Raw genomic sequence first — 11,947 nt, 5'->3', positions numbered from 1 at the left:
CCAAATTTAACTGCGTCTATACATTTAAAGGCCCGGAAGCCGCCGCCCCGCCCGGTGCGGGCACCTCCCGCCCCCTGTGAGGGGAGGCCCCGCCCCCGCCCCGGCCGACGACCGTTGGGACCCGCGCGCGCCACCGCCCGCCACTGCGCCTGCGCCGTGCCCCCCTCCCCTCCGCGCCTGCGCAGAGCGCGGGCGGGCCGGCGCCAGGCAGGGAGCGGGAGCGGGGCTCGTCAGGGCGGGGGGCGTCGGGGACGGGCGCGGGTGGGGGCCGCGGGTGGTTGGTGCCTGGCAGCCTGCGGCGATGCGGTGTAGTCCTGCTCGCCGCAAGGTGAGGCGGTTCCTGAGGCGGCTGGCGGCGTTGGTGCCCCCGGCGGGGAGCGCGGGTTGTTTTGCCGTAGTGGCCACAACGATGAGCGTTGTCCGGCCTCGCCTGGCCCTTACGTCAGCTCTCCCTGTGTGCAGCCTCCTGTGGCAGCTGCTGAGGCTTCCTTGCCTCTACCGATTCTGCCCCGTTACAGTTTTCTGTCGTAGAAGTTGGTTTTGGTGGGTTAGTTTGCCATCTGCTCGCTTCCTGCAGGTTTCCGGACACAGGAGGGTTTTTAAAGGGAGCGCGGGCATTCTGAGAGGAATTGATGGCATCTCAGTCGTTCGGAGCTGCTCGGGAGATCGTACAAAGCCACCTGTGAGAGAGGTCACAGAAGGTAGAGAGAATGGCATCGCTGAGCAGAAGGACAAAATGGGCAGCTCTGAACATGGAGAAAAGTTTGAATAGGAGACTTTTGTACTGGAGAGTTAGCAAAATGACTCAAAGTTAAGATGGTTAAAACAAGATGTGAGATGATCTGACAGAAGTGTCTTGGAAAGCTTAGTTGCTAAGCTGGGACTTAGCCTCAAAGGACGTCTCGGTCCATGTGTCAACACTGGTATTACTACAGTGCTGCAGTCTTTTAGTGGTGGTGTATGCTCATGTAAGTGGCATTTTGCAAATGTGTTTTACTGGCTTAGAGAGGTAGGTGGCACCTGGATAACTCTATCAGTGTAGCACGAGGAGTGCAAACGTCTTTTTTTTTTTTTTTTTTTTTTTTTTTTCCCCAGGTAGCATCAAAGAATCTGAAATGGGGACTTTAAAAATTTAGATTAAAGATCAGTGGAAATGGGTGAAAGATTTGTAAGCTGTGGCGATGTTAGTAGAGATTTGTGTGTCTGCAGTGGGACAGTGGAGAAAGGTGAAGCGCTTGAGGAAACTGAAAAAGTGGAACAGTTACTAAATAGTTCAACTTCTTCGGCATTAAAAAGCCTGTTTTGAAACAATAACATTTGTGCCTTGTGTTCCTATCCGTATTATCATATGAAAGAGTATCTTTCAGCTTTGAGACTGATTTCAATGTGTCCTTTGTGTTTTCAGTGAGGAAATGAATCGAGGGTTGATACTGAAGTTTGAAAATCTGGTCCAGTTACGTGGTGCCTGCCGGCAGCTGTGTACTCTCTCCTACAGAAAAGTTAACAGAGCACAATGGAAGCCTGTGCAGTCATCTGTGCACCCCGTGTGGTCTGTTCTTCTGTATCCACAGTTCTGGCAAAAAGACAAATTAATCAGTATTGCCTTATTGCAACACAGACATCTAGCTACAAAGGAGGTAACTAACGAAATCCAATAATCTCTGGTTTTCTGTGAAATTTCAAAATAAAAGAGCTCAGTTTGAACATTTTAATTACCGAAAAAAGAGCTTTATTAACAAATACAGAGAAGTTATAAATTTGTGAGACAAAATGTACTTTATGTATGTCTGCATTGTGACTCCCTCTCCAATACTGACTTAAAGTGCTTATACCAGCAGCACCATGAGTCTTGCAGAGGCAGGCGGAAATTATCACAAGCAAAAATGAAAATTATTTTGTTGATTTCCCCCCCCCCCCTTGTTTAGAACAATTGGAAGCGAAAAAAGATTTGTGTAGTATGCTATACATTTTAAATATCCAGTATGATGCGCCAAGTCATTCATTTATTGTAATTCCTTAGTGTTGTAGTAAAAAAGATGTGTTTACATCATATGGATTGAGACCATTGTATTTTTAATGTTGTTTTTATTGTTTCTGAGTTTATGCCAGCTCTGTGTTCCTATATCCATGCCTAATTCCATGTAGGAGATAAAAAAGAAGAAAAAGAAGGTACCACTGACAAAAGGTGAAGTGGAGATAAGGCAGAAGATGACTGTTGAGGAACTTGCACGAGCTATGGGTAAAGACATAGGTGAGAGCCTGCTCTGTTGTTTGAGACTGAATGAAACACGACAGTTAAAATCGTATCATGCCGCTTTCTTGAGTGGTAAAGGCAAAGATGTCTATGATGGCATTAGTTAGTGGTTGCTAATCCCTCCCTCAGCAAGGTAGATTGTACCCATACCAAAGAAAATGTTGGTAAACACAATGGCAGACTAAAGAGAAAAAAAAGCTGGGCCATCCGAATTGCCGGTCAGACATTTCAATAAGAAGAAGCCAGGACTCCCTTCTGTCTCCGTCAGTAGGCTGCTCTTTATGACTGAGTTCCCTAACTGCTAAATTATTCTGGAAGGAAAAAAGTTACAGCCTGGTTTGTTGAAGCTGGACCCGTGTGGCTAAAGAGAGAAGGCGTGAAAGAGCTTCAGCCCATAATCCAACCCTTAGGTACTCACCTGGGAGCAGGAGTCTTGGATTCAGGAACAATAGGTATTCCATTAAAACAGTAATTTAATTAATAGGGAGCAGGCAGGACTTGTCTGGAAGCACTCCCCTCTTTAGGCGATTGCCCTAACAACTGGGTTACAGGAGCAAGCTGTTGCCTTTAATCCCGTGAACCATTCCTGGTTGTGTAGTGGCTCAGCTTGACCAGTTTTCAGTGGTGTTTTTTAGGGGTTGTTAGCATGTTTCGACTATTGACGTGAAATAATTTCATACCTGTATAATTGTGATATCTTTTTATGTAGTTGGGTGCTTTTTCTGGCAAACCTCTCTCGGCAATGAGGAGAGAAACAGAAAAGTCTATCATGTCTTGCTGTATATTTCTGAGATAGATTTGTAATGATACTTAGGTCAACATGTGGCAATTTTTGACTGCTGCAGTATGTTCTGTATTTCTACTACCAAAAAAGGTGGCACATGAACTGATTTATCAAATTTCCCTCCTCCTCGAATTACTTCTTAGCTATTTGGTTTAGGTGAGTTTCGGTAGTTTTGTTAGTGGGAAAGTAGGCTATGAAAAACCAAGTGAAAAATAAGATTGTAGCATGTAATGAGGCAGTCGTTTTCGGTAAACCTTTCTGAATCAAGTTCTTCTCTGCAAGTATGTAGTGTAATAAGAACTTTTAGATAAATCAAACTGAAGTAAAAATGCTTGGTGAATGAACATCAGCATAATATAAACTACTAATGAAAAAGTCTTAAACTGTGTGAAGTATGGGGGTTTTGTTTTTTTTTTTTTTTTTTTTTTTGTCCTATGTGTTTTTGTGTATGTAATTGTTAAATGCCTTTGTCTTTTCTTCAGATCATATTTATGAAGCGTTGCTATACACAGACATTGACCTTGATTCCCTAGAACCAGATTCCATCTTATATGAAGACCATATCAAGCTAATTGTTAAAAAATCAGGAATGAAGTATAAATCAGCAAAACTGAAAGAAGAAAAAGAAAGAGAAAACACAGATGCTGTGAAAAGGTAAGCTGTGAACTGTTCTTTTTGGCCCTTCTTATCCTGTTCATTTCTGCAAATGTTTTTCATATGCTGTGTTTTCTTTGTTCTGATGGTATGTTGATAATATCTGATATAGTTGCAATCTGATAATATTTAAAAGGTAAAGTTTACTATTTTGGTTTCTTTAGCCATAAAACTGATACTCCGGTTTGGTTTAGGTGAGCTTTTTCTGTGCTGTTTCTGAAGAAAAGCTAATTCTTCTTTGATACATTGAATTGCTGTATTAACCGATGCGGCAGTAAGACTAAGAGGGCTAGCTGTGTGGTGTAGCTAGGATTTGCGATCGCGGTGGCGAGAAGCTCGGCTCACCTGTTCATCAGTGGGTTCTGGTAAATGGCTCTTCGTTAGCCATAATGGGCATGCATTTTTGGCGTTTCCAAAACACGTTTCGTTTTCAATTGTAGGCCCCCTGCAGACCCAGCGGTACTAACCCCACGGCCCCCAGTGGTTACAATCTTGGGCCACGTCGATCATGGGAAAACAACCTTACTCGACAGTCTACGAAAAACTCAGGTGGCGTCGATGGAAGCAGGAGGCATCACCCAGCACATCGGTGCTTTTCTGGGTATGGCCCAAGTGGATGTGCATGTCTATTAAACAGTTTACTCTCCGTCTTACATAATGGGCTGACTTGCTGCCGGTTTATTGGGGGAAAACGTTGTGATATAAACAGTTTACATGTAAGCAGTGAAGCAGGAAATGGTAACTTGTGATAACTGTCAGTAACTATGTGGATGGAACTTTGAAGTGGATTGTCTGTGCAGTTGAAATTATATTTAGACTGTTTTGGATTATAAAAGATCCCAGGACACTCTTTCCTGAGGAGTTAAAAGCACCTTTCAGTTCCATGCTAACCATTATGCGTCTGCCTAAAATATGTCATTATTATTAAAAAAGTTCTTAAAGGAGTGATGCTTGATTTATAATAGGTAAAATAAAGCTATATGAAATGTTGATTTTAAAATATACCGTATACGCTTGTTCACAGTGCACTTGCCTTCTGGGGAAAAGATAACTTTTCTCGATACTCCTGGACACGCAGCTTTTTCAGCCATGCGAGCAAGAGGTACCCATGTTACTGACATCGTTGTACTGGTTGTAGCGGCAGAAGATGGAGTGATGCAACAAACTATAGAATCCATTCAACATGCTAAAAATGCAGGAGGTATGGTGTTTAACTTGTTAATATTACATTTTGAAGTGAGTGGCAAGCTCAGTACACAGTTAATATAGAAGGTGGATGTTACTATGCCATTCAAATAACGAGAGCTTTGCAAACGTTTATTTACCTCTCAAAAGAAACTCCTCAAACTGGAATCCGCAGAAATTGGGAAGTTGTTGTTGTAGTCACGTTCCTTCTCCCCTGGGAAGGTGTTTGAAGATATACTGAATGTTGCAGTAGTACCTAAAGAAAAATAAAATACCAATATTTCGCAGGACTTGCGGGTTTGCCAGAAAAGCACTCATAGGGGTGGGTGGGGGGTTTATTGCTGGTTTTTTTTTCCCCTTCCCTACTGGGATAACTCCTCCAGCTCCTTCATGGTAGCTCGGATCTCGATGTCTGCTTGATAGGCACCAAGTGAGGTGGTTTGTTCTAAGTGATCATAACTTGCTCCAACCTTGTATTGAATTGCGCTAGTAGCGGCAAGTTGTGGTTAGGTTGGTAATGAGTTTTTTTTGTTCTCTTTGTAGTTCCTCTTATACTCGCCATTAATAAATGTGACAAACCTGAAGCAGATCCTGAAAGAGTAAAGAAGGAATTGCTGGCTTACGATGTGGTCTGTGAAGAGTTTGGAGGTGAAGTTCAAGCTGTAAATATTTCTGCACTCAAGGTAAAGCATTGGAAAAAATGATGGTGTTCGTGGGTGTCTAATATGTGCATACAGCTGCATTTTTCCAGCTGTAGCTGGAAAATAAAATGCTTATCCTCCTGGTATTCGACACCTTACCATAAGCTAAGTGCTGCTGACTCTCACCAGAGTTATTTGAAACATGCTCCTGTCATATTTTGAAGCTCAGACCTTCAGTGAGCGATAGTATCTAATTTTTCTTCTGTAAATTTAGTGTCTGTTTCATCCTAATTGCTGTTTCCTCATATATTTGCTCATTGTATGAAATCAGTGAAGAATCAAGGTTGGTGATAATGCTACGCATGAAGAGAAAAATTCAAACAAGGGTAAATAAATATTTTCCTAACATGTGGCTAGTCACAGGAACATAGGTTTGTAGTGATCTGACAAGACTTAGCATCTTGTCCTTGCTAAAAACTTAACTAAAATCTGAACTTTAGTTTTGTGGTGGCCAAAGCATCTTTGTCCGAACTGATGCAGCAGTATCTTAGCCTTATTGCTATCTTTCTAAATGCACCCCAAGTAATTTTCTAAAATTTCATGCAAGTTAAGACAGTTTGAAGGTCTTAACGCTTTGCTTTACTTACACTTTACCCTTACACTTTAAAATAGGCATACATAAAAATGGGTTCTCCATTCACCTCTGTAGCACCTGTTGTTGCCCTGATTCCCGTAGATCCGGATCTGCTGACTGACAGCAAGCTCATTGTATCTATTCTAACAATAAAATGCAATTAGAACAAAGGGGAAAAAAAAACCCAACAAAAAACCAGATCAACATTTTTGTCTCATTGATATCCTGGAGTCTTGACTGGGTGGTAGATGTCACCGGGTTTCAATTTGGCTGTTTAGGTGTTTTGTTTGGTTTTTTTTTTTTTTTTTTTTTTTTTTTTTAATTTGCATTCCTAATACACTTGTAGCAGAATATTGCAAGGTCTTTTTCTGCATACTTAATTCCGATGCTATGAATAGGGAACAAGGAAACTGTCCTTCCTAACGTTCCATGCGTTCTGGGCCGGCTGTGCAGCAGTCTTAGGAGTTCATTACTTTAGCGCCCTCTTGCCTCGAAGGCAAAGGGATCTGTGCTGTTGGACTGCGTTGTGTTGTTAGAAGTTCTGAATTAAATGAGGGAATTTGGCACTAAGATTTTAACTTCTGATCTTACTTTGATTGAGCGCTTCCTTTATTCTATATATATATTTTTTTTATGTATGTTTTTTACAGGGTGAAAACCTGATGGTTTTAGCAGAAGCGACGGTTGCTTTAGCAGAGATGTTAGAACTGAAGGCGGATCCCACAGGTCTGGTAGAGGGGACCGTGATCGAGTCTCGCAAAGACAAAGGGAAAGGGTAAGTAGTCTGCCGCCTTTACAACTTTAATGGAGCAATTTGTAACAACACGAAATAATGTTCAGGTGGTTTGTACCTCAATATTTATGTTTAAAGTGAACTTTTTTGTTGTTGTTGTTGTTAGATAAAACTGTAACAGTTTCTTTGTAGTGTTTGTAACTGAAGCATTGAAATGTTACTCTACAGCATGATAGCCAGAAAAAGAAGTATAAATTGATAGGGCAAAATTCCTCATACCACTGAAATAAAGTCCTGTGAGCACAGGGAATAGTTTAAAATGCTAAAACAGACTTTTTTTTTAAATGTCATTAAAAAGTAGGAATGATGAAGTGGACAGTCATAATACATATATAGTTTTTAGCAAATTGTGTGTGACATGACATTTTATTCTGTAAAATATTTTAATCCTTTTGCAGGTTCTCTGTAGACAAGGTGTGTTTGCCCTCTTTAAAAATGAACTGAATTCTAGAAGGTTGTTGGGGTTTGGGGTTGTTTTGGAGGGGGGAGTCACTTAATGTGTTAAATCAGTGTGTTGCTGACTTCACACATGCCAAGTTTTGTACTAATGTGCAGAAATGAAACGAGTACAGTACAGGTTTTGGGCTTTTTGCAAGTCACTTCAAAACTTTATTAGCACCCTAATAAAATGTGTCACAGGAATATTCTGTTCGTGACTGATCATAAGTACATTCTGTTTTGTGTTTGCTTACCTATGCTGACTGTGAAAACAGGGAGAAGTGTCACTTTAATTTTGTCTGTTATTTTTTTTCCTCTGCTCGTCACTAGGCCAGTTACCACAGCCATCATCCAAAGAGGAACTCTGAGAAAAGGCTGTGTTCTGGTTGCAGGGAAGACCTGGGCAAAAGTGCGTTTCATGTTTGATGAGAATGGCAAAGTTGTCAATGCAGCCTCTCCAGGCATCCCAGTGGAAATCATGGGCTGGAAGGAAGTCCCTTCGGCAGGAGATGAAATCCTTGAAGTAGAATCTGAGGTACAGAAGGAATTGTTTAATGGAAAACTTCTACTCAGTAAGGTGGCTGGGAAGGAGCTGAGTAGAAAACAAGTGATAGCTTTCATTCCAAATAACCTGGATAATCTGATGACAGACGAAGGCCGAGCATGGGTATGAAGAGACCCGAGCTAGGTGTTCTTTAAGAGGGATGAGGATTTTCATATGGCCTCTTTAATCTCCACTGCCCCCACCTCTCTCCTGCTGGACTGGCCTCTCCTCATCTCCATGCATCCAGATTAACCTGCTTTACAATCACACACCGAAAGCAGGCTGCCTCTGGAATTAAAGACGAGTCACCTTTGGTTTGTGCTTTTGCTTCTCCTGGTCATCCTGCTTTCCTCCATGCTTTGTTCACACTATTGCTTCTGATGATATTTTCTAACCTATTCCCTTTCTAAAGGCACAGGAGACTCTTTCTCTTATATGACCACACTGTCATCCTACCTGGAGAACAATCTAGTACTTGATGATATCAGTGTTTTTATTTTAGAGCGAAAGAACTAGTTTCTGACAAAATAATATGCATAAAATACAGCTTGAAATAGGTGTTGTGAGAGCTGGACAAATACCACATGAAAGAATGAGCAATAATTTACTCTTCTGCAGTGCAGAGATGCCATAAAAATCAGCCTTGAGTCTTGTTGTTGTAGCCCAGCGAGGAAGCTGTTGTGCTCATTCTCTGCCGTGCTTGCAGTGAAATCTATTGTTAAATGTGAAAGAAAATGAATGAGCCTGTAGACAAGATGAAGGATGGAACTGCGTTAACGTGGAGTTTTCTGATACAATGCTTTGAAAGGTGATGTTTCTGTCTCTCCCTGCCCAGCAAAGGGCTCATCAAGTTGTGGCTTGGAGAACCTACGTGGAGCAACAGGAGAGGATGAAAAGGGATGTGGAAGTTATTGAAGCAAAGCAGAAGGAGCACAGGATGGAATACGAGAAGAAGCAACAGAAGCTGGCCCATCTGACCTGGAGGCAGAGGAAGGCGGTGCTGTACAAGGCCAATAAGCATCTCATGTTTTCAAAGCCGAAAGAAAGAACAGAGATGGACAAAAATGTACTATCGGTAATTGTTAAAGGTGCTGTCCTGTTCTGTTCTTGTGCTTCTCAAATGCTCAGTCTGAAGCATAGCTCTAAGCTGGTAACAAAATTCCTGTTACCGGAAGTTTGGTCGATTTAAAACTGAGCAGATTATTGAACTTCTGTCAGTACGAGGAGGGGCTTCAGCAAACATCCAGTGGTCAGAAGAATGTGCTTCCAGCAGGGCCAGAGCAACAGGAAAATCTAGGAGCCCACCTCCCTTACCCAGGAACTCCTGAGTAAAACCCATACAAATGCCTCTCTCTATATATAAACTAAAACCATACATTAAAAAAAAAAATACAAGCTATATGAGCGGCAGCACTGCTTCAGCAAAATGGAGGACAAGAGCAATTATGTATTTGTTAAAGTGTGACAGGAGGAACTCGGTTTGACCTCACATTTAGTGATACATGTTAGATGTGTTTTAACATACTACTGAACATACAGTAAGAATGATAGAGATGTCAAAAGGCTTCGTGTGGCATAGTGTGGAGTTGTCATTCCCTTGGTTCTGCCTCAGTGTTTCTTTGACGTATGCAAAGTCAGCAGTAGGTCTGTTTATACGCACAGGTGATGTGGATGGATCTGTCGAAGCTATTCTGAACATTCTGGACAGCTACGATGCCGACGATGAATGTAAATTGGATATTATTCACTTTGGAATGGGAGATATCAGTGAAACTGATATAAGTCTTGCTGAAGCATTTAACGGTGAGTGTGTTTAAAAATCAGTTTACAGTTAGTGCAAACTCTTTATTGAAATGAGTAGGTCTCGTTCTAGTTTTTTCAAAATAACAATTAGCAGCGTCAATAAGGTAAATGTATATGTATCTTAAAAATGTCCCTTTAACATCAAACAGTAGTGCAGGCAGGGAGGGCTAGAAATCTCACGGAAAAGGGAGGACTCTGACAAGCCATTGCCGATAGTTGAATTGTTAAACTCTTGACTCTTGGCTCAGGTTGCTTTGTGATACTCAAACAGCAAAGCTAGAAAAGTCGATGACAAACAAATTGGAAGGACTGTGTCAGTACTTGTTCCCCTTTCGTGCCCCGCAATTCCCACCTGCTGGAGAGGGTGTGGGGTTGTTGGACCTGCCATGGTCCGCAGCTGGATGAGACTGATTTAGCGTTCACTTCCAGCCTAACTTGGACAGCCAAGCTGTTTTTCCAGCACAAAAATGGGATGTCCCTGTCCCTGCACGTAAGCTCTGGTGAGCTGTGTGTGAGCGTTAGTTTCTGCCTTGGTGTCTTCAGTCCTGTCATCAGGGCGCTTTCTCTTTCCAACCATTTGCTTTGATATGAGGTTAGTAGCAGTTGATGTGCAATTGCAGAAGTAAATGGTCCCTCCGTAAAAGGGAAGTGACAGTAAAACACTGTTTCTTGCATTGCTGGCTGCTAATTACAACCCGTGCCACAAGTTCAGTATCACGGGATAGACACAGCAGACGCTTTCACTTACTGTTTAAAGAGTGATCTCTCGCAGCCATCACCTGCCTGTTGTTTTATTTATCAGGTGTGGTATTTGGATTCAGCGTGAAAGCCAATGACAGTATTAAACAGCTGGCTGCTAAAAAGGGAATAAAAATTAAACTTCACAATATCATCTACAAACTTATTGAAGACTTGAAAGATGAGCTAAACAGCAGACTGCCCCCGACCGTGGTGGAGAATACAATTGGTGAGTTGCCATCCACTGCTAATTTTTTGCTTTGCAATGTGGCCTAAAATTTATTTGCCAATGAAGTGTTCCTATTGTATGAAATACTTGATAATCCGTAGCTGCTTTTCTGTTTCAAAGCTTGCTAAGTGGAAGAGTGTAGCTTGTTCACACTTACTGCCAGTTTGTTATTCTCGTGTACTTTGCGTTTTTCTTTTAGGGGAAGCTTCCGTTCTTGACATCTTCTCTGTAACAGTGGGAAAAAACAAAATTCCAGTAGCTGGATGCAGAGTACAGAAGGGGCTGCTAGACAAAAAAATGAAATTTAAGTTGCTCCGTAACGGGGATGTTATCTGGAAAGGTAAGTTGTAATTTCCACAAAGCATGTACTTGCATTTGGAATTAGATGCTGCTGTTTCCCCGTGAAGTTAGTGTACGCAGCCAGTCACAGGGCAATCCCATGTGGTGCTTAAGAGGGAGTTGCTACAACTAGAGAAAAGCTGCAAAATGCACCTGTACTGTTGCTGAAAAGGACTGATGTCTGACTGTCCTTAGCTGCAAGTGCTCACAATCTCTCAGTTTTCTTGCTTTCGTTTTGTAGCTCCAAGCCGAAACATTAATTCTGTAAAAAGCTCAAACCAAACCCCTTCTATGCTGTGATATTAATGGGCGCTCTTTCTTGGGCACGCTTTCCCTTTGTAGGATCTTTGTCATCACTGAAGCATCACAAAGATGATGTCCCGGTAATAAAAACGGGTATGGATTGTGGATTGAGTTTAGACAAGTATATAGAATTCAATATTGGAGATGAAATTATCTGTTATGAAGAAAAAGAGGTTCAACAGACAACTTCTTGGGATCCAGGATTTTAAAATACACTTGAATACGTGAACACTAAAGGACATGTATTGTTCCTGGCTGGCCTCCAACTTTTAACATTAAATGAATTTTCAGAGATTCACATGGCTTCTGTGTATCTGATGTTTATATAACCTTGTTCTGCTTTTAGATCTTGTTGAGCAACCAGCTTACCTCATTGGATAAACTACAACAATTAATTGCAAGCACTTGGAGGGTGTAAAACCTTCACGGTATATGTATTTTTTACAAACTAGCTGAGACATCTTTCTCCCCCCGTGCCACTATAAAATTTTTCAGTATTTAGCCTGCATTTTGTTAGCAGGACTCTTACTACCCTTTTCTCCACCATTGACCCACTGGTAGACATGACTTTGGACCTCTTCATCTCCTATTTTTCCAGAGCAGACCGG

The 11,947-nt window shown here is 41.7% G+C and overlaps 1 protein-coding gene across 7 annotated transcripts; it reads left to right on the top strand.

The window, feature by feature from the left end:
* Positions 1–184: 184 nt before the first annotated feature.
* On the top strand, positions 185–11,637 carry MTIF2 (mitochondrial translational initiation factor 2). 7 transcript variants are annotated; one of them, XM_063331139.1, is made up of 15 exons: positions 259–328; positions 578–968; positions 1,406–1,637; positions 2,146–2,251; positions 3,521–3,692; positions 4,133–4,293; positions 4,717–4,893; positions 5,421–5,560; positions 6,803–6,927; positions 7,714–7,918; positions 8,763–9,015; positions 9,590–9,730; positions 10,533–10,697; positions 10,897–11,037; positions 11,379–11,637. In XM_063331139.1, exons 2-15 carry the CDS (start codon positions 961–963, stop codon positions 11,546–11,548), a joined length of 2,196 nt encoding a protein of 731 aa, XP_063187209.1. In that variant the 5' UTR covers positions 259–328; positions 578–960; the 3' UTR covers positions 11,549–11,637. The 7 variants fall into 7 exon arrangements, with proteins under 7 accessions (XP_063187211.1, XP_063187209.1, XP_063187212.1 ...); XM_063331141.1 differs by lacking the exons at positions 259–328; positions 578–968 and adding an exon at positions 185–207; XM_063331142.1 differs by lacking the exon at positions 578–968 and having other exon boundaries at positions 261–328.
* Positions 11,638–11,947: the final 310 nt, after the last annotated feature.

This window comes from Chroicocephalus ridibundus, chromosome 3 (assembly GCF_963924245.1).
Source record: "Chroicocephalus ridibundus chromosome 3, bChrRid1.1, whole genome shotgun sequence".
Classification (NCBI taxonomy): domain Eukaryota; kingdom Metazoa; phylum Chordata; class Aves; order Charadriiformes; family Laridae; genus Chroicocephalus; species Chroicocephalus ridibundus.
This window is presented reverse-complemented; position numbering and strand designations above follow the sequence as displayed.